Raw genomic sequence first — 13018 nt, 5'->3', positions numbered from 1 at the left:
AGATGCACTATGCTTAAACTAAACTCAAAAGTCTTTAAAAATCTACCAAACATTACAAATACTATTGGATCCTGCACCAGAATTTCTCAAAAAGAGACAGTGCCCTCTGAGGAACGATCATCAGGCTGGAAGTCCAAAATTCCCAAATTCTATCATCACCTCTGTTCTGACTGGGCTTAATAATACTTTGCATTTACACAGCACTTTACAAACAGCATTTAAGGCTTCACAAAACTGCTATGATGTTGTCAGGTTTTTTTTTTTCCCCACATGGAATAAATATTAATTTGTCCACTATGGAAATGCAGCCACTTCTGGGATGAAACTTTTCAATTCTTTAATTAAACACAGAAACACTAGCCAATATTTTTAGAATAAAAAGTGAAGTAAACTGAATTAATTTGAAATTGGGGGAAAATTTTAAATCAGCTGAGTATAATTAATATAATTATTGTGTTAATTACAATACAATTTTAAAAATCTTTTTCAAGTATTTTCTTTATGTCCACCTTAAAGGAACAAGGAAGATGTCTCTGGCTGCCTAGAAGTTCGTTGGTTGCTTTTCCTCTTTCTCTGAGAAAGTTACAAGTCACTAGATAAATATGCTTATAAACTATGGACAAAAAACACCTGAAAGGAAAAAAAATGGGCTTTAAATAAAGACCTAGAAAAAGTCCCAGTTCCCCTGGTAATTTTTTTTATGCAGCAAAGATGCCAAAACACCAAGAACTTGAGGTCTGTTGATCGTGACACCAAACATTAGAGTCTACACCTTGTCTTGGAGTATAGTATCCACTACCTTATTAGAACCCAACACTAATAAATCACTGGGAGTAGGTAAAAAAAGAAGGAAATATCTGGAGCTCACAACACATTAATGAATATTATGACAGGCCATGTAGTGCCTAATGTATCAAAGAAAGGAAATGTGGCCACACAGACAATAGATACAGATAGGAAAGACTGTTCCAAAGTAGGACACTTACAGTCTGCTGGACAGAGACTAAAGGAATGCACTGAAATAGAGAAGGATGGTGTGACAAAACTGCTAGTGGATACAGCCAGCGTACCATCAGCTTTTATACATCTTATACGATTCAAAATAAACTCTCTACCTATCTTACCTAACTTCTATTTAACAGTAAAATAATTGATTAGCTCAACAGAAAAGCATTTTGGAAATTCACTGAAAAAAAATCATAATGGACTGGGGACTGTAAAAGTATCTATGATGTTTGTTCTGATGCCACGTTCTCTTATGGCATAACCAAGTGGTGGCAAGAGACAAAGAAAGGACAGAATCCTTACAGAAAGACTCACCCAAGGCAAAGGTGCTTTTAAAAGAACACTGCATCCATTTACCTCAGGAAAGCAATATGGTGAGAAATATTTCTCATTTATGTTTAAACTGTACTATATTTGGAAACAAAAAGCCCGATTCTTTGTTGCCCTGCACCTTGTTTAGTCACTTATCCAGCACAAAAGTGGATGTAAAATACTGCTACACTGATCTGGTAGCATTTTTACACCTATGCTGCACTCTTTGAGGAAAATGACTAAATAGAGTCTAGAGCAATAATTTCTTCAATGCAAAGTTTTTAAATTACAATTCGTATTTCTAAGATTACTACTGACAGTAACCATCTTACTGAAAATTCCAGAGACGTTTCATAAGAGATATATACACACACACTCTCACAAGCTGGATACCTCTAAGCAAAATGATTCATGACTAGCTGGCCCCCAGCACTCTACATCCCCACTCCAGCAGAATGGCTCCACTGGAGCTGATCTACCAGAGCCTACATTATTTTTTCCTAGAAATCCCTATGAGACCAGTAGGGGGATGATATAAATGCCTACTCCTGCCCCTTGCTCACCCTACCTCTTCGCCCATTGCAGACCCTGGACCTGAAAGTGTCCTCTGTGAGGTTTGAAGGAGAAGGGACAATGACACAGAGGCAGCTGATCCCTGCCTTCTGCAAAGAAGGTAGAAGATCAGTGAATGAATCTGGGGAGGTAGGGAAAGAGGAAGAAATTTAAAATTTCATTATAGTTTCCAATGAAACATAGTTCCATGAAATCTAATTGTTGACAGGATGTCATGTACTTACAATTATTAGCAACTGTAAGTCCAACAAATGAACAAATAGGACGAACTATCTCAGGCTTTATGCAACTTTGGAGCCAGTCTTTTGCATGTGGAAAAACTGAACAGCAAGTGTTTTGATTGTCTTCTGTAAAGATGTAAAACAACAACAAAAATCTAAAATGTAATATATAGTTACGTTTATAGACACTACGAAAATGGAAGTCAGATGTCATTTTTTAAGTGTTCTTTTTACGTTTACTATCATCTTAATGTTATACAATTATTTACTAATAGTTACCATTTTGAGGATTATTAACACATGCACACAGAGTACTGCAGACTGAAGACCACAGCTGATAATACTGATTAATATTTTCATCTGACAGATTCATCTCAGATATTGAAAGAGTTGTTCTGTTAAGAAAAAGGCAAACATAATGGCAAAGATGACTTAGGACCTAAGTAGTCTGTTACTTTATATCTTAACAGAAACTATTTATTTACCTGAATAATTGTAGCAGAACACCAATGCAGCCTGTTTCTCTGATGTGAGTTTGCCCACTCTCTATAAATGACCATATGCCAGTATTGGGAGAGACAATACATAATTTTAAACAAAGTATTAATTCTTTAAATGCCATTTAAATAGTTCAGTTTTACTTCAGCTCCCTTAGTATGCCATGTACAAATAAACAACGTGTTATGTACTTGCATCCTTAACTTGATAGCAACAAAAAGTGCTAACAATGTTCTTCAATTTTTATAAACTACAAGAACTTCTAAATTAATTGTTACTTTGTGTTTTAAACCATATGTTTGTACAGCGCCCAAAAGTATGGGGCCCTCTGGGTGCTACTGTAACACAAATAATAATTAATAATGATAAAATGTTATGTCTCAATTTCTCTACAAAATATGAGAAACTCGCATTTTGCATTACATTGTTAAAAACTACACGTATGTTTCTTACACAAATAAGATAAAGTACTTTCAACATTTAAAAAAACCCAGAAACCTCTTCTAATGTTTGATCTACTTGTAATTGATTTTGAGATCACCTAAAAGTAATCCATGTCACAATTAATCATTATATACTAATCTTACAAAATATTAATGAAATCCTGAAGTCATGATAAATAGTATGGGCTGACAACCACCAGTGTGTTTTAAAATGAGTTACATAGTATTAATAATTTAATGGTATTTTTACAAGTGAATGCAAAATACTTACTGTTATTTGAAACAAGTACTAATATAACATAAACAGACATTCGTTTCAAATTCACACTAGAATTCTTATTAGTTAAGAAGAAAATGAGGTCTTCAAACAATTCAGATGTACACAAAGTTTGTTGACAGTAAACTGAAACCAGAAAATGAATTATATCAATTCCTATTAAGCCATTTCCAACTTCTATTTATTTAGGCAATAAAGTCTACAAATTACAGACTCATAAAAAGATTCTGTCTAAAATATACAGACTGACCTATACTGAAAGGCTATCAAGAGAAAAACAATTTTCAGGACTGAATCAGATATTAAAATGTAAATATTTCATACCATTACCTATTTGTAAGGCAAATTTCCTCTCCTCCCTTCCCCCAAACAACATATCAGAGCCAGGCTGAAAAGTATTTTGACCCTTCCATAGATGTAATTGACAGCAACCTTTCTCCCAATCAACAAGGTGATACATACACTAACCATAATTGGGTCATTTTATGGAACAAAGTATCGGGTCTACTTGAAAGCTCCCATTCTAATTTCCCTCCTCATGGCATGCACTACTTCAGAAGTTCTGGGATATCTATTTCAAGACACAGCACATTAGAAATTCATTTTACCTAGCAATAGTTTAAACAGTTACTAGGTAGAGTGTAGCTTCCAGACTCACTCTGCAGGGTCAATTCTCAAATCCACTTGCCAGTAACTTTCAATGTAACTTGATAATGTAACCTGCAGGTCTTTGCCTAGATCCTCAGTTGTGACCAACATGTGCTGGGCACATCTGAGGGAAGAGGGCTGCAAAAGAGCTATTTGCTGCTTCCTGATCCTGGAGCCAGTCCTGAGGCATCCTGGCCACAGGCATGATACTGAGCAACCTCAGACCATCATGCCAGTGGGGGACTGAAGAAGTGTACCACCCTGCTTTTGCCCACCCATGCCCTCTACATGAGAGCCTATAAGTGAGGCTGGTGATGTAGCGCCAGCCACTCCACCCCAAACCAGAAGAGTTCTCAGATGGCCATTTAAGCTGGCTTTATGTATGGCCCCTTTGAGCTTTCAGAATGGAGCAAGTATGGAACAGCAGAGTCAAGAATCTGGTCCCAGGCTGGTATCTGTTGTAACCTGATAAACAAATATATCTAAAATGACATTAAACCATTGATTGATATGATAAATACAGGCAGAGGAGGAAATCTTAAGTTTTCAGGAACAATAAAGTGCAGTGATATAGAACATGGAAAAATAAATAAAATTATACTTTACCATTACTCTCCATTACAACTGCTAATGTAAATAAGGCTGCTTCCTTTACTATGCAGTGCACACTTGACTTTGCAAGGTCATTTACAAACATTAAACCACCAATCTCTCGGAAATAATCACTTGCTTCACCTGTTGCATATGCAGACACAATGAATAAAAAGGGAAATTTACGTTAGATACTAATTTGGGAAACCAAAAACAATCAGAGCAGTATGAAATACATAACGTTTCCAAGATTTTATAGCTCTACAGAGTCTTATGTCTCCTAGAGATTATTTTAAAAAGTGACAATGTTTAATATATACTATGAAAAAAATTCTACTATTACCATATTCAAATATCCGATAGGAAATAACAAATAACCCAGTCAAAATGTCATGGTAGAATACTTCTTACTGTTCTGTTGGCAGATTGAATAAATAGTGACCAAGGCCTCTTTTTGAGAGGCAGGGCTGTCCATTTGGTATTTAAGACATTCAAGCAATAAATTCAGATCTGTCTTCATCTCTGTGAGGAAAAAAACAGTTTTAGAATAATTTTACACAAAATATGTTTTCTTTTGAATGCATCTTTTAAAATTGACAATTTTTATGTTAAGACTGTCATAAAAATATGGCACCATCTTCTATTTTGAAGAGAAAAAAAGAACAATCTGAAGCTGAATCTTTTTTGTTTCCCACCTAGCAATAAATGTTATGCATAGCCTAAAAATGTGTCTGGGTAGTTTTTGTTACTAGATGATTATTTTATTTGTTAATGGAACAATCCCCTTTTCATATTAACCTTATTGCCTTCAGTAACAATGTTAAGCCCCAGTCAAAATGTTTGCAGTCTGACATCTCGTTCATTCCCGAGATGATGTTGAAGTTTTCTGAAGGCGTTACTGGCTGTCCCAATGCACTTCATAATGTCGTCGTCGTCAATCACAGCATCTTGTGAAACAACACTGCTGAGGTAGGAAATTTGTCAAAGAATACAACTGAAGTAGTTGCAATACTTCCTGGTTGAGACTGAACCATGATTTCTGTCTTCTTTAGGCTCATTGTTAAGCCAAAACATTTTGCTGCATGCGCAAAGCAGTCAGTGAGCAACTGAATGTCCCTGAGGTTATGGGCCAATAAAACACAACCATTAGTGAACTGTAATTCATGAATAACAGTTTTCATAACTTTTGTATTTGAATGCAGGAGATGAAGATTAAAGACACCTTTATCAATATGGTACTGTATATAAATGCTATAACCAATGTCGCTGAATGTGTCTATTAAAACAGCTGCAAATGTGATGCTAAATAATGTCAGAGCAAAAAAAAAACAGCCTTGTTTTACTCCACTGGTATCAACATAAGGAGTTGAGAAGCAGCCTTGGTCAAGAACACAAACCTGCATGAAAAAATATAATGTCAACAAACTTATCAGAGCAATCAAAACTTGTAGAGAACTGTGCACTGGCCATCTTAATTTACAGAGCCAAAGGCCTTAGTAAGATCAACAAAACCTATATATAGGTCTTGATTCTGCTCATGACATTTCTCCTGAATTTGCCAGAGTAGAAAGATCCCGTCTGAAGTATCACACCCAGGACAGATGCAACATTGGATTTCAGGCAATATCTTCTCTGCAAGTTGATAATCAGCCAGTTTAGCATGACTCAGGTGAGTATCTTTCTTGCAGTGGCAAGGAACTAGATCCCATGATGGTTATAACAATGCCTTGCTTTGATAAAAGGTGAATACTGGCATCTTTAAGTTCCTGTGGCACAGTTTTCTGTTCCAAAAACAGGTAGTAGAGGCCAGTGAGCTTCCTGACAAGTCATGGCCCTCACATTTGAAGATCTCTGCAGGAACCATTTGGACCTGTTGCTTTGTCATTTGATATTTGCTTGACAGCTTTTCATACTTCAGATATGTTCAGTGGAATTGCAAGTTGGTCATGAATTGGAAGTTATTCAAGACCATCAACAGCTGATGTGGTAGATGGGAAGTTCAGAACCTTATTAAAAAGTGTTCAGCTTGTCTTTTCAGAATTTGTCCACAGTAAGTCAGCAGCATTGACTCATCTGCATTCCAGATAGGGATGGTACCATTAGATCGCAAGCCATACATGGACTTCACCTAATCAAAAAAAATTTGAAGTTTTTTGATCTGCCGCTGATTGAGGCTGCTCAGCTTTCATTTTCCATCAGCTATTTTTCCTGTGCTGAAGCTTAGCTTGCACACTGCACTTTGTACATGAATAAGACAACTTCTTAATAGATGAGTTATCATTTATCCATAACACGTGAAGAGCATACAGGGATGTCAGGAGTTTCTTTATCTCAGCATCATTTTAATCAAACCAGTCACTCTGCCTACATGCAAGTTTGTGACTAGGGACCCCCAGCAGCATCCTCTGCCTGTCCCTGTCACCACATGCTCATCACTGTAGGACTTCCAAAGAACAGAATTTAGAGGACTTTCCCCATTAGATAATTATAAATTACATCAAATGCTGGGTTTAAAATCTTGATCATGACAATGTACTGTATAAATAAAAACTTCAAGGACAAATGAGGAGAAGCTGGGTGTTTGGTATAGCAAATTCTCTTTTAGGGCTCAATCCTGTGTGCCCTTACTCTTGCTGAAGACAACTGGAATTTAGGACACTCACCACCAACCAGGACATAATCTCAATAATTAAGAGACTAATCCAACTAGCACTGGAGTTGGACCACATCCTAAGGACAGATGAACTGTTGAGAAGATATGGTCAGATTTAGGTACTTAAAGATGCAGATAGGTGCCTAGTGGGATTTTCAAATGTGCCTACACATGTAACTCCCATAAGAGTTAAATGCCTATGTGCTTTCAAAAATTCCACTAAGCACATATCTGCATCTTTAGATGCCTAAATACCCTTGAAAATCTGGCCCTTAGGGTCTAGAGTGTGCTACCAAGGTGATTTTATTAATAATTATTTTACCACTTCGGTTAATAGTAGCTACTGAATTTCTCTTAAAACTCACAATGCTTTGGTGATTTCAAAGGAATATAAATTATTAAATGAAAATAGAGATAAATGTGGAAACAATAATTATCAAAAACAATCTCATATTGAGAGCATTTAGTGTCTGAAATTATGCTATTAGCTTTGTCTAGTATCTTCATCTCAACATATAATCCAAATATATGAATACAGTAACAAGTGTGACAAAGTTCCTCCTCTATCTTGGTAGGTCCTGCGATTTTTGGCAGATTTGCTCACCTCAGAGATTCACGGCAGCCATCAGTTTGGCCACTTCTGCTACAGGCTCAAACCTGCCGCACACTCAGCTAACCTCATCACTGGCCAGCATGGGGGAAAATGGAGAACAATCTTCACAGTCTCTGTTGTCCCATGTAGTGGGTCGGAGACAGGCCAGATGCCTTTCCAAATTAGACTTTCCCTTCTGGTGTTGCTCACAGACCAGGTCAACTCCTCCTGTGTCTAATCAGGAGTTGGAGGAATGGGGGGAACCCGGGACCGCCCTCTATACTGGGTTCCAGCCCAGGGCCGTGGATAGCAGCTATCTACGTCTCCTGTAACAGCTGCGTGACAGCTACAACTCCCTGGACTACTTCCCAATGGCCTCCCCCCAACACCTTCTTTGTCCTCACCACAGGATCTTCCTCTTGAAGCCTGATCACGCTTGTACTCCTCAGTCCTCCTCACTCCCTGCTCCTTCCACGTGCTCCACTAACTGATGGGAGGTCCTTTTTAAACCAGGTGTCCTGATTAGCCTGCCTGCCATAATTGATTCTAGTATGTTCTTAATTGGTCTTAATTAGCTTGTCTGTCTTAATTGGTTCTAGCAGGTTCCTGATTGCTCTAGCACAGCCCCTGCTCTGGTCACTCAGGGAACAGAAAACTATCCATCCAGTGGTCAGCATATTTGCCTTCTACCAGACTCCTGTACCTCACTGTTCTGGGTCTGTCACACAAGGCACAAGCAAATTCATCCAACAATCACCCATCCCCATGGTAGCCCAGCTACCATCAGAGTCTGGTAAAATAATGAAAAACAGATTCAGATATGACAAGTGATTCAAGAGATCTTACCACATTGTGTGTTCTGTACTTCTATATTTTCCATTTTCAATTGTATTCCTATTCTTACCCTGAAACTGTAAGAAAAGGCACTCTCTCAACAGTTCAGATCAGCAATGTTCACAAAAAGCATACACACAGTATAAGTCCATCATGCCAACTTCCTTACAACATCCTCCCTCCTCTTCTGGTTATTTGATTTTTAAACTGCATGCCATATGACATAAACGCAAATCAGTGTGATCAATGAATGAAAAAGATTCCCTTTGGAAAGGTATCATTATAAGGTAATACACTACTGCAATTATAAGGGTTTTTATCCAATTTCATTTTGTAGACAAAGTAATTTGGTTCTATCATTGTGATGTATGTAAAGATAAAAACTCCCAACCTCACACATTTTTAATCTTGATTGTGTTATTTATCTCAAAAAATCTGCCACACTTTCTCCCCCTATGTCTGGCTGCCAACTTACTTCAACTGCTTGCTGATGATATTGAACTACTGGCCAATAAAAAATTAGTAGTTCAAGTTTTCCAAGGAAATCTATGACCTTCTAGCTCCTGCTGCTACCACTAACGAGCATAGGTGCCAACTTTTCCCAGCACCAGTGGGTGCTCGACCCCCCACCACACCACTTCCCCGCTTCCTCCCGCCCCTGCCCCACCCCCATTCCAACCCCTTCCCCAAAGTCCCCACCCCAACTCCGCCCCCTCCCTGCCCCATTGGACTCCTTCCCCAAATCCCCACCCCAGCCCTGCCTCTTTCCTGAGTGCATCGCGTTCCCCCTCCTCCCCCCTCCCTCCCAGTGCTTGCTGCCACAAAACAGCTGTTTCACGGTGGGAGGCACTGGGAGCTAGGGGGAGAAGCAGGGATGCAGCGCGCTGAGGGGAGGCGGAGCGGAGGTGAGCTAGGGTGTGGGGGGCAGGGCAGGGAGCTTGGCTGCCGGTAGGTGCAGAGCACCCACCAATTTTTCCCCATGGGTGCTCCAGCCCCGGAGCACCCACAGATTTGGCACCTATGCTAATGAGGAGCAACCAAATCTTGTATTGCATACAATAATGACTGTTTAAAAAACAGTATGGATCAAAACCAGACACACTTGATGGAACTTGGACTACAGATTAAGATTTTAATATTTAATTGATTAGTAAAATTCGCATATTTTTTATAAAATCAGAAAAATTCACAATTTCAACTCTAAAAACAATCATAAGGGCCCAGATCCTTTGGTCTGACAGAGCAGCTTTCAGAGTGAGATTTAGGAATGGGGAGCACAAAAGTAGCTTAAAGCCACAGTCCCCAAATGCTTGGACAGGTCTGCATCAGTCCAGACACTTGCAAGCAAATTAGAGCAGACGGAGACATGCTGTAAATTATACTGACTACCCACAGCTCCCAAGAGATTAATCCAACAACTGAGGATTCCTGGAGCATAGACATGATCCAACTGCATTTCCTTTTCCCTGGACATGCCAAATATGCCAAGGGTCAACAAAGATTGGCCTCAAGTCACTATGGTATCTTTAAGCCTCTCGAAGATTCTCCAGCTCAATGTGGGAATTTCAAGGGGGTTGGTTAAGCCAGTTTTATGGCTACTTAGTGTCATCTTAGAGTAGTGCCTTTGAGAAATATCACAGTGCTATCATAAAAGAGGACAGTTCTTGCCTTCACTAAGAATTATTTATCTTCCCTTTCCCTCATTTCCTCACTGCTTCACAGAACGGTTCACGTACAAGGACCTTCCCAGTCCCCTCAAATCTGTCAATCACACAAATCACTTGAGAAGGAGAGGTTGAGTTTTTTAAGCAGGAAGGACTCTTCTTCCATTCTCATTCTATTTTTACTATTAAACACACACACACACATTCTTTCTCTCCTGATCCTCCGCCAATGACAGAAAACTCTGTAGCCTCCCAGTCTCCCTCTGCTTCCCACAGAGGCCACATTGCGAGGCTGACAGAATACTAGATCAGCCTCCCATTTATTTATTTATTTAGCGAAGGACTGACCTCTCTCACCTTGGAGCTTCAAGTATCATTTTCAGTTCACCTTAAGTAATTTTTTTTTAATTTATGATTACAAACATGATTTTTTTTTCTAATGTGCATTGCTAGTTTTGAATACTTTTAAGTTCAGATTCTACTTGAATATTTTTAAATGGACTTTTTTGAGAGAGATGTACATAAAATATCATTTTATAAACCTCCCATTGTTATGGATCAATAGATCTGCTTCATTATAGTATCACAGACCAGAGCCAAGATGAGTAAGTCACCAGGCTCTGCTTCAGCAGAGAACTTTTGTGAAGCCTATAAGTTTGATATAAGATAGAAGACGAAAACATTCTCTCTTCTCCGTCAGCTACAGATATCAAACCCAAATAATATTTTCTCAAATACAGGCCTATTTGTATTTTTGTACAGAAATAAGGAAACAATTGGCTTATAATATTAAGAAATGTACTATAAAAATGAGATCATGCATTTCAAAGTGGATAAGAACATTCCAGACACTCAACGCCCGGATTCAGGCTCTCATATGAGCTGTGTGACTCCATCATTATGCTGTAACACTAAATAGAAAGGAAAAATCCAAAATTCTCTCTGGCTGCTAATTAAGCCCTTTTTAAAAACTGTAAGTTTTTAAAATCCTAGGGATAGATTCTCAGCTGGTGTAAACTATCACAGCTTCACTGAAATCATGACAGTTTATAGCAGCTGAGGATCTTTATATTTCCAAATATACCAGAGTGTTTATCATTCATTGGTAACAACTTGGTGAACTTACAACACTCAGGATGGTCATTTCTTATCCCGTAGTCTGCCACCTATGTGTTCATTCCATCTCTCCCCCCCACCCCCCACAATGACTCTCATATGTTAATGATTTCAATGTGGGGGGGGGGGGGACGGGGACGGGACGGGAAGGACAATTAATTGCAGGAATCAGACACCAAAAACGCAAACTATTGGTCCACTCTACCCCACCCCAAACAGATGTTAGGGCTTTTAAAGTCCCACACTAGACAGAGATCAGGTTGCAACTCAAGTGCTTTCCCCCACCCATTCTGCTGAGATGCCATGATTACTCAGAGGTTGCTTGAGCTTTCAGGGCACCCCTGTCCCTGTACAATCAAAAGGCCTGCATGAACATAAGAACAGCCATACTGGGTTAGAACAATGGTCCATCTAGTCCAGTATCTTGTCTTCTGACAATAGCCAACGCCAGGTGCTTCAGAGGAATGAACAGAACAGGTAATCAGATGATCCACCCCATTGCCCATTCCCAGCTTCTGGCAAACAAAGGCTAGAGACACTTCAGAGCATGGTTTTGCATTCCTGTCCATTCTGGCTAATAGCCATTAATGGTCCTATCCTCATGAACTTATTTAGTTCTTTTTTGAACCCTGTTATAGTCTTGGCCTTCACAACATTCTCTGGCAGAGTATGCATTGTGTGAAGAAATACTTCCTTTTGTTTCTTTTAAACCTGCTGTTTATTAATTTCATTTGGAGACCCCCTAGTTCTTCTCTTCTCCTTCTCATATCACTTCCTTATTTACTTTCTCTAAACCAGTCATGATTTTATAGACCTCTATCATATCCCCCCTTAGTCATCTCTTTTTCAAGGTGAAAAATCCCAGTCTTATTAATCTCTACTCACACCCCTAATAATTTGGGTTGACTTTTTCTGTGTCTGCTCAGGCAATGGGGACTCTAGGGCACCATCACCTTCCCAGAGTCAGTGTGTGTGGGTGGAAGACAGGGGGAGCAGCACTCTGGGCAGCAGGCCCTAGAGCCAGGCACACTGGCCCCACCTCTCAGGTAACAAGCCAAAGGGCAGAATGACCCCTTTGCCCCTTCCCAAAGTTACTGCTGTGGGGGAGGAGGCTTGTCCTAGCTGGCACGAGGCTCCAAGGGTACCGGTACACTGCAGTTTGACACCCATGGGTGGCCCATGTCAGCTGGCCGGCGTTCATGGGCTGTTTCACTGCGGTATAGACTTTGCATTGAGCTCTGTGACCCCCCCACCTCACAGTGTCCTAGAGCTCAAGGCTGCGGCAGGAGCGCGAACATCTACACGCCACAAACAGCCCTCAGCCCAGGCCAGTGGCGCACGCCCAAGGGCAGTGTGGACATAGGCCAGTCACCCGATTAGCAGCTCTGCCCTGCCGGCATTGGCACCAGTGCCCACAAGCTGCAGGGGGTTGCCTGTTCCCGCCCGCAGAACCAGCCTACGTGGACTGAAGGGGCGGGGCCGGGCCCGGCCCTGAGCGCGGCACCGCGCACGGCGACGACTGTCACGAGCCGCCTCTCAGAGCCGATGCTCGCGCGCTTGCACGGCGCGCGCCTGCGGCAAAGACCTGTCC

At 40.2% G+C, this 13018-nt stretch overlaps 1 protein-coding gene across 1 annotated transcript in view; it reads right to left on the bottom strand.

The window, feature by feature from the left end:
* TERB1 (telomere repeat binding bouquet formation protein 1) overlaps positions 1 to 6038 on the bottom strand; it is a 39637-nt gene extending 33599 nt beyond the window's left edge. The window contains exons 1-7 of the mRNA XM_078848161.1: positions 5966 to 6038; positions 4980 to 5090; positions 4584 to 4712; positions 3324 to 3455; positions 2597 to 2657; positions 2391 to 2506; positions 2115 to 2237 (exon numbers count right to left, since the gene is read on the bottom strand). Coding sequence (XP_078704287.1) covers positions 2115 to 2237; positions 2391 to 2506; positions 2597 to 2657; positions 3324 to 3455; positions 4584 to 4712; positions 4980 to 5090; positions 5966 to 6038 — 745 coding nt within the window. The remainder of the gene's footprint in view (positions 1 to 2114; positions 2238 to 2390; positions 2507 to 2596; positions 2658 to 3323; positions 3456 to 4583; positions 4713 to 4979; positions 5091 to 5965) is intronic.
* Positions 6039 to 13018: the final 6980 nt, after the last annotated feature.

This window comes from Lepidochelys kempii, chromosome 12, assembly GCF_965140285.1.
Source record: "Lepidochelys kempii isolate rLepKem1 chromosome 12, rLepKem1.hap1, whole genome shotgun sequence".
Classification (NCBI taxonomy): Eukaryota; Metazoa; Chordata; order Testudines; family Cheloniidae; genus Lepidochelys; species Lepidochelys kempii.
Note: the sequence above shows the minus strand (reverse complement) of the source record. Positions and strands in the feature narration are given on the sequence as shown.